Genomic DNA, 15,511 nt, shown 5'->3' with positions numbered 1-15,511 from the left:
GTTCGGAAACACTGAATAGTGTTTTTGGAATTGAAATTAAAATTAAAGATAAAAATTAATTTAAAACTTTAGTATTATTTTTTTTTCAATTCCAAAATCAATACTGTTTATTTGTTTCTCTTAAACATAGAATTTAGGGTTAAAAAAAAAAAAAAAAAAAAAAAAAAAAAAAAAAAAAAATCCTTAAGCTATTGGCTAATTAGCAAGAAATCTCATGAACTACAAATATTACAGGAAACTCCCTAAATTATACATTTTTGTTACAAATAACCCCTTCCAACGACGCTCCAATTGAATCTCACCAACAAAATGATCATGTAACGCAAAATATCTAAATTTATAACCATATTGTCCTTTATAAACATAAAAAGACTCCATTGTCCTTATTGTGACCATTCCACCCCCACCTCTTTAACCTACTTTCCACCAAAACACACCCTTGACCCTTATTTCTATATATAGGCGCGCGCGCGCACTTATATATATGATAGTAAGTAATATAGAAGGCGCACACACACACATATATATGATAGTAAGTAATATAGAAGGAAAGGATAGTCACTTCCCAACCAGAGAGCAAAGTTGCCACATATATCTTTCACTTTCCGTGTAATTCTTCGCCATTTCTTGTGGATGACTTACATCTCTACAACTTATTTGAAAAAAAAAAAAAGAAGAGCTCTACAACTTCATGTCATGGGTTCAAGCATCTAAGAAGACAGGGTTTATCCATCCAGTGCGAAAAAAATCAACTTTGAATTCCTTCAACCTCTGTTCCTATTTCTCTCTTATGAAGACCCTTCAATTCTTCTTCATCTTCCTCCCCTGTTACCCTGTACCATATATGGCTCTTCTTTCTCTCTCTAAAATGCAATAATATGAGATACACATCCGGGTCACCAAGCTGAATGGTGTGTTGTCCCTATTTAATTGGTTATTGAGATTTCACATTCTATGTCAGCAAGCTTTAAATTTATAAAGTTTAAGACTCTCATTCTTTTGTAAGGGTAACATGGTCTTTTGCTTTTTTTTGATGCCGGAATCTTTGCTATTAGGGTAAACTGTAACAAAATAATAGTTCAGAGGTTTTTTGTAATTCAAGAGAGTTTCTTGCAATACCCTAATAGTTCAAGGTTTTTTTTTTTGCATTTAACCCTAGAATTTATAATTTTACTTTAATACTCCATTTGTCTCGTATTAGTTGTTTATGTAAAAATTTTTGACTCATTGTCATCTTTTTTTTTTTTTTTAATCATATTAGTCAAGTCAAAATTTATAAAATGAAAATCTAATACTCCCTCTGTCCCATATTAATAGTTCATTATTCTTTTTTCACATGTTCCAAATTAATCGTCCTCTTTAAAAAGTCAAAACAAATAAGTTATATATTTTGATTATTGTCTCTTTATCTTTTTAAAAAATTTCAAATTTTGTAACTATATATATTTAAATTAGAAAGGATAAGTTGGTAATTTTAAAAGGAGACAATGCATGTCCCCTTAAAAACTCCAATTTTTATATGTAGACCTCTAATGTAAAACAAAGGGAGTATGAAACAGAGTTAGTAATAAATAATATATAGAAATAAGAATGCATTGTGTTGAGACCTAATCGAATATAAAACAAATGGTGTATTACATCAGACGACTTGGTTGGTGTATTACATGAGACGACTTGGATCGAACACACCGAAGTTGCATAAGCATCAAATTAATTTGAAAAGGGCGCCATAATTTGAAAAGTTTGGATTTGGATAAGATGGAGCCAATGCGAAATGCATCCGAACTCATGTGATTAGGCAGGTTGACAAAGATTCCTGAAAGTCAGACGACTGTCACTGGACTGTTGTCTCGACGGTAGCGTACCATTTCGAATTGGCTTTTCATATCGTTTTGAGTGCCTTGGCTCTAGCGTAAACAGTTGAAGGGACCAATGTCTTTATGTGACTGACTACTTTAATTTAATCTATATCCTAAATTAAATTCAAGAGACTCCATGGAGTTTAATTAAATGTCCTTCGAGGTTAATGTACTTATCATTATTATATTTTTTCCATCCATAGTCACCATTTATTATTGTAAGTTCCTTTGCCAATTTATTTATAAAAATAGTTTAAAAACTCAATTTGCATAATATTATTTATAAATAAATCAAATATTAACAAACCTCGCATCTCTCCTCTCCTTTAAGTACATGCATCTAAACATGAACCTGTGATTTAAATTAGTGTTTTTTTGTCAATAAAAAAAAATAAAAATATATTTAAATTTTGAAAATACTTTATAAAAAACATAACATACACAACCACTATAGTCTATATTAAAAATGCAACACATTACATCCATAATATTTTATAATATTTGATTCACAAAAATAATAAAATCCCATTTTACATCCGGTATAAATGGTGTTTCTTTTCATTACTTCTGATTCGATATAAATGGTTAAATGTGCATAAAAATGAATCGCAATCTCTTTCCAAAAGCAGAATATCAGAATCTCTTTATGATTCCAATCTAGAGCATGACATATTACAGGTGAGGTGACATTTATCACCGTGTAATTTTTATGGGTCTTTGATTGAGATTGTTGTGATAGGAAAATGATTTTTTTTTTTACTAGGCAAAATAAAAAATAAAAATACATAGTATAACTTTTGAACGTTTAGTCAGTTTTTATTTATTTATTTATTTTGACAAAAAAAAACACACAATTTTTACAATCTCTTTTTGTTCACACCTGTCTTCTCTCTCTCTAGAAGGATTAAAAAATAATACCATTGAATTAATTTCTATCTTAAAAAACACCTTTCAAAAAAGTAATAAATGATGTCATAAGATTTGTTATGAATTTTCTTTTTCAACTTAATGATATTTCCATTCCTTCACATTTTAAATTTGTTTTTCGAGCAATTATGACACAAGAATTGACCTAATTTTGAGTAGATTTATCCACGTCACAAGCGAATTGGACAACCGCTTCTCATTCAACAAATTGTATCAGTTTCGATTATGATAAATTGTCCTTTCATATTATCATCATGGAAAATAGGGACTCTTTTCATTCGTTAAGGTAAAAGGATATGATACCAAAGAAAAAATTAAAAGCCGCATTTGAAGGTCATCACATTTTAGCTACCTGCAGGCTACCATTACCAATATGAATATTCCACCATACTTCTGAAAAATGACCAGCACCACATTTTCTCTCATTTCCTTCAATGCCCTTCATATATTTCTCCTACTACAACCGCCATTATTGAATGAAAATGATGTTTGAAAAATCATGTCTATCAACAACATATTACATGCCATACTAATAAATGATGTTACTGGACATTTTAAAAAGAAGCAAATGATTCACATGTAGGAGAACCTCATAAGAATACCCCAAGGTAGAGAGATAGCAAGCAACCAAAGATGCAATTTCGGCATCGGATCAGGGCCCCAAATTTCTCGAAGTGAGTTTGTCTCCGTGCAACGTAATTTTCCAGCAATCAGCTTGGAATATGAATACGGAGAGCTTTTTGGGCACAACTGCATATTTGGTATTGAAGCAGACATAAGATCGGGTAAATGACTTAAAAGAGGATCAGCAGAATAAGAAGATAAAAAGCAGAGCTATTATTCATTTACAAAATCCTAAGCATTGCATTAATAATTCAAAGCATAAATATGGATATTTTGATTAAGGGCGGGCAATGCCGAAACATTATATACTGTAAACTACAAAAATGGATTGAACTCAAAAGTATATCTTAAAGAATTCACCGTCATATTAAAAAGAAAAAAGAAAAAGAATGACACAAGTTCAAACAACAGGCCAACTCTGCTGCAAAGACCGAACTCCTAAAATGAAGAGTGCAACCAAGCAAAGAAAATGCAAACCAGAAGGAAAAAAAAAAAAAATGCAGAGCACAAAATAATAATAATATACTGGTGAATGGAGTACCTCGGAATTTATTATCTTTCGTGATTATTCCAAATGTTTCTGCAGTTTCACGAATCATGATACCACTAATGCCGGTAAATGCAGATATTTTACACTGGGCAACTGCAGATAATTAACAAAACAACAAAAGTTAACCAACATATATTCGAATAAGCAAACATGCAAGACTTTGTGAGTTATGCTGAAAAGTGAGTTGACTTTTTTCATATTTGGCCGATTTGGTGATTCTACACAGATTGAGTCTATGAAATATCTATTTAGATGGTTCAATTCAAGTTTCAATGTCCAATAGTATAAATGAAAACCAACAAGTTATCTAAGCCATTTATTTAAAAGAATCTCAAAGTAAACTGGGAAATGATGTAGAAAATTCAAGGATAAACAAGGTTTCTTCTTAGAAGCCTAAAAATACTAGCATTCTCTATTTTTATTTATTCAAAATTGTGGTCATCAAACAAGTCCTCAGTGGTCGCCCACAGGAAACCTACATAAGTAAACCTCAATAACCTTCATAACCAGAATTTGATTTCTACTGTTCTCTCTGTTATCTGTCCTTCGGTAAGAAATAAAAAATAAGAGTAATGACAACAGATATTATAACCCCGTCCACAATCCTACTTCCAGGTACAGCAACAAAAAATAGGAGGAACCTACATGGGTTCCCATGAGTGCCTGATGATATTCATGCAAGTAGGCTGCCGAGACATGCCCATCACAGTATCATTTAGAAAAGCTTAAGCTTTATAGAAAGGTTGGGCAAACATGATAAAGCACAAATACTGCTTTGAATTTTCCATGGGTATATGAACAATCTCAGTGAAAACTATTGCTGCATAAAAGAGTGGCACATAATTTAACCTATAATAATTGCACCATGTAAGTCAGCAGTGAGAAGACATTGCGCCAACTGATTTTTCCTGCAAGATTAAGTATACTTACAGGATGAGAAGCATATCAAGTGATGATATGTGACAAGACATAAGAAACTGCAACATAACCAAAGCCAGGGAAAACAATTCTCACCCGACATTTTTAAGAAGTTGGGTCATGTAGCCTTTCCACATTTCATTCATTGGCTTGAAAATATCAAAGCTGTAATAACAATCATGTCAATGATTTTCACATAAGTGTTGAAAGAGTAGAATAAAAAAAGGACTAAAAATAAAGTGTGAAAGAATACAAATTTTCTACAAAGTATATCACTTGAAATGTCAAAATTGAAACATTCATTGATTATAGCATTCTACATCTTTCATTGTTATAGAATTCGTGAAAAAATTCATTGTCATTCCCGAAAATTGTCAATTGTATTAAAAGGCACAAACTAAGACAAATGACATGCAAATCCAACAGGGAAAGATAAACTACACGCCAAATTCAGCATGAATGGACAAGCATGAGGCTGATCAAGAATCAACTGAAATAGATATATCGAAGAGTGTAGGGAACCAGGAACTAGTCAGTGCACCACATCCTCGGGTTTTTAACCTTAAACCTCACTCAAATACATCCAGTCTCTCAAAAAGGATGTGAGTGACCACCATGCCTTTAAATGACAGACATATCCCAAATTAATTATGTTGAAATTTATACCCCATTCACATATGAGCCAAGTCAAGACAGCCAAGTTGACCAACCAAATCTGGTCTAGGTATTAAAACATTGATACAATGTTTGACATGTCTTTGCATGAAGGACTACACCATGGCTAACCAATTCAACAAGTACTCCAGTCCATGTTTTCACTACTGTCCAATCACCAGTTCTGGCCAAAACTCTAAAGAAAGATTCAAACTAAACAACCTCATACTGGATTTCAATGCTCTGTCGGATGTATAATTTGTGTGGACTATGTAAAAGATTTGAGTTCAAGCCCTTCATGGTTTGTCCCAACACCTGAGTATTACTAATCAATGAGGCATACTATGTAGTACGTACACAATTAACTTTCAAATATGAAAGATACACAAGACTAAACAATGAAGGAACAATATATGATTTTCGGAAGCATGTCAAAAAGAGGTACCGATTCATAATTCATAAAATCAAGTAATACATGATGATGGATTTTCAAAACCTGCTGTGTCAGTTTCGGGAAGGAAAAGAAGAGCTTAAATCATTTTTAAAGCAGAGATATGAAACCTTGACATAGAAATGAAAATGATAACACTATTTACAGCATGATATAGCAATTAGACCAAAGGGGAAAAAAAGTGCGCAAGTTGTTACTATATGCAGTAAAGCATAAACCTTACTTATGGATCTCGCGAGGCATATCAAATGATCCACATTTTTTATGTTGCTTCATTGACATGTGTTTTTTTGAGCGCTTTGAATGGCTCTGTAAAGCCCTAAGACGAGCACTAAAAGCTGCACCATGACTTTGTACGAAATTATCAAGAAGGATCCAATTATCAATTTTCATGCTTCTAGATCCCTGCGTGTATTTCTGAGCTGAATCACCATTTTTGAGAAGCTCGTGCAAAATCTGATTGACAACGGTTCCTCTTCTATCAGGCATCTGCATGATTCCAAGGAGATGTTAAAAATGGGGCTACTTATTTATAAGTTATCCGGTTCTAAACTCATTGGTAAAAGCAGTATCAAGAGTCAAATACAAGTTACAACAACCAAAAATTACCTTATTAGTTGTTAGCAGATTCTCATGTACGGGATGAGAGAGTTGAAAATATGTTGGATCATTTGCTTCCTTGTCTATATATTACAATTGAAATGAACAAACATATGTAAATATATGAATGTATTTATTAACACGAGCATGTGAAGCGAAACTAAATTGTACCTTGTGTCTTAGCCTGGCCTGAGAACACTACATTCCCTACAAATAATCCAGAATGGTGAAATTAGGAGAACAGAAAAAGAGAATAGTATATTTCTAGGTACTGTATAGAATATGAAAAGTAAAAAGGGAGATAGATGATACTTCCGGGCATTAAAAAAGAAATAACGACAATACATTCATGTCGCCGAAATGAGAATGTTAAGATGGGTGATAGGAGTAACTAGAAGAAATGATTAATAATCACTGTACCTATTGATGATAAAAGAAAATAAACATGGGAGATATGAACATATACAGTGTCAACCCAGAAAATGCACCAATTGAAAAAATAATAATATTTATATAGAATTAAGAGGCAAAGAAGCAGACCCGAACTAAAATAGAATTAAGTAATAAAAAAAGACCTCGAGAAAAAGGAATATATATAAGAGAATTCATGTGCATGATTCCATTTGAATTGGAGCAAAGAAAGCAGGATTCTGATGAGGATAGAAATTTTAAAAATTTAAACTTAATATTGAACTACAAGATTCACTTCCCCACACATAAAAATCTTCAACTAAATGAGTAGCATTGAAGAGGATCCTCAATAAGTAACAACAACCGATTGTACATGGTCATGGAAGAAGGAATGATGAATGTAAGCAACTATGTGCCCTTTTATGTACCTTCAGAAGAAGGGTTACAAATATTTAAACCCACAGCATCTCTGAGAAACACAAGAACCAAAAATATAGTGCGTTTTAAGAAGATAGCCCCATCAGGAGTTCTCCAAGTGGTCCTGAGAGAAAGATGGATGAATATAAGCAACAAACAATATTGCCTTTGGTGTGCCTTCTATAGCAAAATAACAAAGGTTCAAACCTGTAGCACCACCCCAAAGCACAAGAACCAAGAGCATGGTTGTAGTTAAAAAAAAACAAGCCTTCAATAATCATTCTGAACAATCACCATTTAGATCCACCATTACGTTACAGTTCTCTAGTTCTTATTTCTTTCCTTAGAAGTTGTTAGGACAAGAAGTCAAGTGTATGCGTTGTAAAAATTAAATGTTAGGATCAAGTCATCACTGGATAAAAACTAAAGAATAATTCTTAGATTTCCAGGGAATATTAACCTTTTACTTATCTACTATATGTTATGAATAATTAAAGATCTGTTGGTTTAGAAGAGTAGATGGTTAATGAAATTCAAATGTAGTCCTAGCAAGGTCTATCCGTAATTCTCCTCTTTGAGTTAGCAATGCGAGCCCGGTTCCACGTCAAGCTCTAAGCCTCTGTCACACAGTTCAATCTTCTTCTTTTTTGGTAATGAAATATCAAATTCTAAATTAAACCTCACGAATTCATATGACAGTCACTCCTCTCTTATGAATATTTCTTTAATGCTATGTTTGGTTGGAAGGAAGGGATGAGAGGGAGGAAGCCCTACTTCCTTTATTTTTTCCAATCCGCCCAATTTTGGGGGGGAAGAGAGGAGAGAAAGAAGGGATAACTACCAAAAAATATATAATTTCCAATTTTAACCTTTCCAAAAAATTTGAAATGGTACCTTTTATAATTTTATATAATGTGGTGCATTAGTAAAAAGAATATAAAAACTCTCTTTCCCTTCCAACCAACCATAAAAAACAGTATCACCCCATTCATTCTTTCTACTATCCATTCCATTCAACCGAACAAAAAATGGGGGAGACATCTTCCCTTCCCTACCCCCTCTCTCTTCCATCCATTTTTCCATCCCTCCAACCAAACGAAGCATAAAAGAAGATCTTTTACATCATTCTTATCCATCTCAAAAATTAAACTATATTATTATGTATAATCCATATATAGACACACGTCACACACATAAGGTTGTTTCAGATGTTGCAACCCAGAGATTAGCATACAGGTTCATAATCTAAAACATAGATCAACAAAACCTTGTTTAATCATAACTAAAAAAATAAACTACAGTGTAGAAAAGTTGAATAAGAACCTTTCTTAGACGAGAAATTTGAAGATTGTGTGATTGACGGAGCAGTTAGACATGCTGAAGAAGAAACCGTGCTTTGAGTAACTCTGTTGTTTTCTTCATGATATGTCTTTTTATTCTTCTTCTGTTGCTGTAGACGAAGCTCAGCTTCCGCAAGGGCAAATCTTCGCTCCAATGCGTCCGAGGTGCGTTTCTTTTGATCTTGAGGAGTTGTGTCAGTTGTCATTGCAACATGAATTGGTCAGTATTCCCTTGTAATAGGATGCACAAACGAATCCTGTAAAGATGGTGAAATCAAGCCCAATAAAGAAGGTAAGCAATATTAAACAAATTCATGAGAACAAACAAGACAAGGAATGTCCTATTTCAAGTGTACAGACCCAGGGGTGGCAAACAGGCGGGTTTGAATGAGTCATTATCGTGTCATAAAATGGGTAGGTCATAACCCACAAACAATCTGAACTGGTCGAATATTAAACAAATGAATCGACCCACACCCAACCTGATGGCCCAATTTCATTTAGTAAAAAACACAAATTCTGAGATACTTAGGCTAACGTCATTCTTATTTAATATATTTCTCTAAACTACATTTAAAAAAAAAATCTAAATGACATGCCTGATCTCTTATTTTGTTAATTAATAATTTAATACATATGACAATTAAATAATTTATGATTACTATATACAATTATTTCATACCACTAGCTTCTACAGATTACAAAAGAAACACTATACATCCAATTATGGCATCATATATTCAACAAAACTATCAAATACTCAGCAACTCAACACGATCATCCAAATTACAAAGTGTTCCAATTCAATACAATTATCGGGGGGCATATATATACATTATACACACACATCTATATATAGAAGAGTACAATAAAATGAAAATCTTGTAACACTTACATGCCTATTCAAAGAAAAATTAAGGAATCAATTCAGGATATCAATCACAGCCCAACACTGATAAAATGAAAATCTTGTACTGTAGATACTAGACACTAGTTGTGAGATTCAGATGTATAATAATCCCAATAAACATGTTCAGCCCCAAGTATCTTAGGACATTAGCTTTCCAAAACCAGTGTAAAATTTGAGTAAAGCAACATGTTCATCTTAAAAACTCTGGTTCGCAAATATATATATATATATATATATATTTGGATACGTAATAATTTTATTCAAAGAAAACAGAGAGCAAACAAAGGGGCAACCCCCAAACAAGAGGAAAAAAACAAACCAGCAACTGGCTAACCAAAAAAACAGCCACAATTCTGAATAGATGTCCTACTTGCATAACGTTATTATATATCATAAAATTGTGAGTTAAAGCAATACGTTCATCTTAAAAAGTCTGGTTCTTCAAAAGAAACCTTACATATAATATATATGTTACACGCATCTGAAAGTAACATAACAGAAAAGGAAAAAAGAAAGAAAGCTCTTAAAAAAGACAGAAACAACATTCCCAGCTTCCTCACATCTCTCTTTGATGCAGCAAATTTTAGAACTTGCAAGTCTTAACACAATCTCCTAAGAATAATAATTATAATTAAATGTTTTTCATGTGAAGACATTAGTTTTTGGAAAATTACTTTGAAACTCAGTTAGAAATAAATATAAATAAAAGAAACAGTAATTATTTTCTGAAAAGCTTTACAATTGTTTTTCCAAGGATACATGAAGAACTGACGACTACACATAAAACAAATCGTGAAACTGTTACGAGATTAAAGCCACTGCAAACTCCACCCTCAACAAATCATAATATGATAAATGAATTAGAGAAAGTATAATAGCAAAGGTAAAGTGTGCATTCTAGCCAATAAGAATACCATGATGGTAGCAAATTTAATGAGGAAGAGAGCACCATTTCCTAGAGAAATAAACATCACCCTCCAGCTCCCATCAAGAACTAAAAAAGGGATGTCCTCTAAAGTACATACAAGTATACCATCCTGCTGTTATAGAGTTTCTTACAAGTATACAAACAAGGAAGAATACAGAGCTTTTAACTGAGAAACCTCTCACAAGAGGACTACTGTGCACAGTTCTCATTCATCCTGTGACTGGCTATAGGAAAGAAAGAACGATTCTTTAAATACGATATTCGTGGAAGCGGTATGTGATAGAGTGATACTCAAGGTGGTACCTAAAAGCAGGCTCGAATGCCATTGAAAAGAAATTTAAAGCGAGCAAGCTCAAAAGCAGTTCAAGAGACAAAGACTGTAGTTCTCGAACGAGTTCGAGAACAATCTTACATAACCAAGAATTGTGCATTCTCCTCAGTTCAAGCCAGGCTACCTTCCAAACGATTCAATTCCTTATTTGAATGGTTGATTTGAATGGTTGACCTTTAATTGGAATTTTTTCAGTGCAATGCAGGCAAGGACTAGAGGCTACTACTCACAGGAGTTCGACTTTAAACTTAACTCTAATTAAGAACTTGGAGAAGTGTCCAGCAACATGTTGTTTCGTACTTATACAGTTATACAAAGCTTCAAAAGAACCTTTTTTTTATTGTCCAATCTGACTCTTGAAAATCTACTTTCGTAGACATGCTGATCAGGAACAACAAAACCTCAACCATTCAACTTAATGACATGCTTCCTGGACTGATCCTTATTTGAAAGCAGTGCGACAGTATATAGTACTGAATTTGTTAACACGGTTTATTAAGATTTCAAAAGAACATTGGGCAAAACCCACATCAAAAATCAATAAGAGAAATCAATTACAATAATATTTCACTTGAAACAGGTAAGAAGTTGTACGAAATTAGAAATTGGAACTCACAAAAAACAATATGATTCTCCCGAAAATAAACGAAGCTTCGAACATTCTTGTTGGTATGATACACGTATCCACTCAAACAAATGAAATTACATATATAATCCACATATATTCAAGAAATTATTTTCACAGCAATCTTGAACTCCATAATAACAATCTTGAATCCCAATAATCCAGCTCCATGATATATAAAGATTAAAAATTATTCACAACAATCAAACAAATTGTAAAAATTAAACTCCATAACAAGAATCCTGAATCTTACCGAAACTGGAAAAATGGTGAAGAGAGGAGCGGTAAACCGACAGAGGATCGAGGTCGATGGTGGATGGATGAGGGTCAACCGTGCTGCCGGACGGTTGAAGTCTGAGACTCAGGGTGGGAGGGAATGGTGGTGGCCGGCTGAAGGAAGCTCGACGGTGGGTTAGATAGGGAATCGGCGGCGACAGTAAACGGTTGGATTCTGGAAGTCCGGAAAACAGTTCTTCGATTAATGCTATTGGTTTGTTCTGTTCAGGCCCACAATCGAAAAGCCCAAAATTCAAGCCCACAATCGAAAAGCCTAAAATTGGCTCGCAAAGTAATCCTGCCCAGCAGGCCAGCCCAGCAATCAACATCATTACAACGTAGAATCTCCGTACGCTGCAACCGGCAAAAGTGGGTAACATACTCTCTTTGTATTTTATGTTGGACGATTAGCTTATATTTTCTGCACCTTCACAAATTCAACAACTAAGTCTTGCCCGCCCATCAATGATAAGTTACATCCTCTGTTATTTTAATTAAAGTGTTACATGCTGAAAACACATTTCTATTTGTATAATTCTTATGCACTGTTTTCCGCACTGCACTTAAGCTTTTCTTTTTAAAAAAAAAATATATATATATATATATATATTATTTTTTAAAGATTTATTTCAAACTACACTTGTTGCAAACTTGCAATAAATTACAAAAGAGGTTGCAAATAAAGATACAACATTAAATAGAATAATATATAAATGTTGATCGGCTGCTATTGACTCAAGTGACATATTTTAAAATAAGAACAGCTAAACTTAAAAATGATAAAAAGTCTTTGTTAGAATGTGTTAGATTAAGCCGCACAAAAATTCTATCAATGTTTTAAAATTACTTTAAACTTGTGAAAGTTCTAACATGAGTTCAACAATTATGCTTCCACATAATACAAATAAACCGAGCGGAGCTTTGGCTGTTGGTCTTGAAATTCAGAGAACGAATATAAGACTTCAAAATTCTTATTCGATATTATTCATGATGGTATTACATTCAATTTATAAAGTAATATCTAGCTAAAATACATAACTAAATATATAATAATCGGGAAACTAATTACCTACCAATTAGCCCTAAATCAATGAGAAAATAATTCAATCATACAACTGTATAATAGGTAAAATCTTAACACTTCCCCTCAAGTTGGTGCATAGATGTCACACATGCCCAACTTGTCTAAAAATTTTGAAAGCACTTGATTTGAGACTGCTTTGGTGAGAATGTCGGCTAGTTGATCCTCAGATCGAATTTTAGGCAACTCCACAATTTTTCCATCCAATTTCTCCTTAATGAAGAATCTGTCTATTTCGACATGCTTTGTACGATCATGTTGAACTGGATTATGGGCAATATCACATGCTGCTTTATTGTCACAATATAATCGAATCGGTTGCCCAGGTAGATAATCCAAATCCCGCAAAAGAAGTCTTAACCACAACGTTTCACAAAGTCCAAGTGTCATACCTCTGAATTCAGCTTCTGCACTCGAGCGAGCAATAACATGTTGTTTCTTGCTTCTCCATGTAACAAAATTACCTCCCACAAAAGTGAAGTAACCAGAAGTAGATCGCATATCATCTATAGCTCCAGCCCAGTCAGAATCAGTATATGCATCTATGTTTTGACAACCAGCATTTTTAGTGAACAAAATTCCTTTTTCAGGAACAGATTTCAAATACCTCAGAATGCGTATAACTGCATTCATATGTTGCTCTCCAGGATCATGCATAAACTGGCTAACAATGCTCAATGCATAAGCCAAATCTGGTCTCGTGTGTGCTAAGTACATTAATCTCCCTACAAGTCTTTGGTATTTTCCTTTATTAGTAGGTACTTGATTGGACTCAACACATAACTTCAGTCCTTCTTCCACTGGTGTCTCAGCCGGTTGACATGCTGTCATGCCAGTCTCTTGTAATAGATCTAAGGCATATTTCCTTTGAGATAGAAAGATTCCTTTATTCGATCGAGATACTTCAATCCCAAGAAAATATCTCAAAGAACCTAGATCTTTCATTTCGAATTCTCTAGACAAGTACTTCTTGAGAGCCTTCATTTCTTCAGGATCATTTCCTGTAACCACCATGTCATCTACATATACAATGAGTGCAGTGATTTTACCATGTTGTTTCTTCAGAAATAATGTGTGGTCTGAATTGCTTTGACAGTAGCCAAAGGATATCATAGACTTTGTGAATCTTCAAAAACATACTCTTGGAGATTGTTTCAACCCATATAATGGTTTCTTTAACCTGCAGACCTTCCGACTATACTTTTCGGGTATCATACATCCTGGTAGGAGATCCATGTAGACTTCTTCAGATAATTCACCATGCAGAAAGGCATTCTTCACATCGAATTGTTGCAATGGCCAATCCAAGTTTGCAGCTAAAGACAACAAGACCCGAACTGTGTTGATTTTGGCTACAGGTGCGAACGTCTTTGTGTAATCGATTCCATAGGTTTGGGTGTAACCTTTCGCCACTAATCTTGCTTTAAAGCGTTCAACTGTGCCATCGGCTTTATACTTCACAGTGTAAATTCATCGACATCCAACTGGTTTCTTTCCTAGTGGAGGATCAATGAGTTCCCAAGTTTCATTTTTCTGTAAGGATTTTATGTCCTCGTTCATAGCTGCTTTCCACCTAGGGTCAACTAAGGCTTCCTGCACACTGTTAGGAATAGATATAGCAGATAATTGATTTACAAATGACAAATTTGATTCTGACAAATGATGGTTCGACACATAATTGTTCATAGGATACTTAACTTTACTAGAAAGTTCGGGTTCATATGTGGGTTTAGGAATACATCTAGTGTGACGCGGTGGTAATTGTTTTCTGAGTGGCTCAGGCACTAAATTAGGAACATCCTCAGCAGACGATTGGTTTGATATGTCAGTTGCGAGGGACTCAAACTCGGACAACGATGGGTTTGGCGCTATACTTTCCATTGGGGTTGGCGCCATACTTCCCATTGGGGTTGGCGCCATACTTCCCATTTCTGGGCGTTCATCACTACTTTGATCCAAACTTATACCACTTGAATCCAATTCGCCCAATTCCTGATTGGTTGGTCCAACTTGTGAGTCATCAACACTAGAATCACCATCCTAAAAAATGTGATAATCATAATCTAGAGTCTGAATTTCGTTCTGGTACTCCCCCTGAAGTTCAAACGCAGAGGAAAAATATATCGAGTCTTCATGGAAGACAACATCCATTGTGATAAACATTCGTCGAGTTGGAAGGTGATAACAGCGATACCCCTTTTGATGAGTAGCATATCCGAGAAAAACACATCGCAATGCTCGAGGTGTTAGCTTGCTGCGTTGATGCTTATGAAGGTGTACAAATGCTACACAACCAAAGACATAAGAAGGTAGATTTGGGACGGTTGGGGCAACAACTGCTTCAATAAGAGCCTGCAATGGTGTCCGAAAGTCAATAAAGCTGGAAGGTACTTGATTGATTAGATATGCTGCAGAGGTAATTGCTTCTCCCCAATTTGATAATGGCATATGCGCTTCGATCAATGAAGCACGAACAACCTCCAATAAGTGGCGATTTTTTTGCTCTGCAACCCCGTTCTGCTGGGGTGTATTAGAACAAGTGGTTTGATGAATAGTTCCATGTGCTTCCAAATACTGCTGAAGGTCAAAACTCTGATATTCTCTACCAT

The 15,511-nt window shown here is 34.3% G+C and overlaps 1 protein-coding gene across 2 annotated transcripts; it reads right to left on the bottom strand.

The window, feature by feature from the left end:
* Window positions 1-3,057: 3,057 nt before the first annotated feature.
* Window positions 3,058-12,019, bottom strand: LOC132293451 (ribonuclease MRP protein subunit POP4). Of its 2 annotated transcripts, none has more exons than XM_059790943.1 (9): window positions 11,799-12,019; window positions 8,735-9,008; window positions 6,755-6,790; window positions 6,593-6,666; window positions 6,207-6,472; window positions 4,975-5,043; window positions 4,825-4,868; window positions 3,952-4,053; window positions 3,058-3,536 (listed from the first exon to the last, which is right to left on the bottom strand). In XM_059790943.1, the coding sequence occupies exons 2-9, from the start codon at window positions 8,955-8,957 to the stop codon at window positions 3,439-3,441; spliced, it is 912 nt and encodes a 303-aa protein (XP_059646926.1). In that variant the 5' UTR covers window positions 8,958-9,008; window positions 11,799-12,019; the 3' UTR covers window positions 3,058-3,438. The 2 variants fall into 2 exon arrangements, with proteins under 2 accessions (XP_059646926.1, XP_059646925.1); XM_059790942.1 differs by having other exon boundaries at window positions 4,810-4,868; window positions 11,799-12,018.
* Window positions 12,020-15,511: the final 3,492 nt, after the last annotated feature.

This window comes from Cornus florida, unplaced genomic scaffold (assembly GCF_030987335.1).
Source record: "Cornus florida cultivar Cherokee Brave unplaced genomic scaffold, ASM3098733v1 CherokeeBrave_3.0.0_Hap2_Chr02, whole genome shotgun sequence".
Taxonomy (NCBI): Eukaryota; Viridiplantae; Streptophyta; class Magnoliopsida; order Cornales; family Cornaceae; genus Cornus; species Cornus florida.
This window is presented reverse-complemented; position numbering and strand designations above follow the sequence as displayed.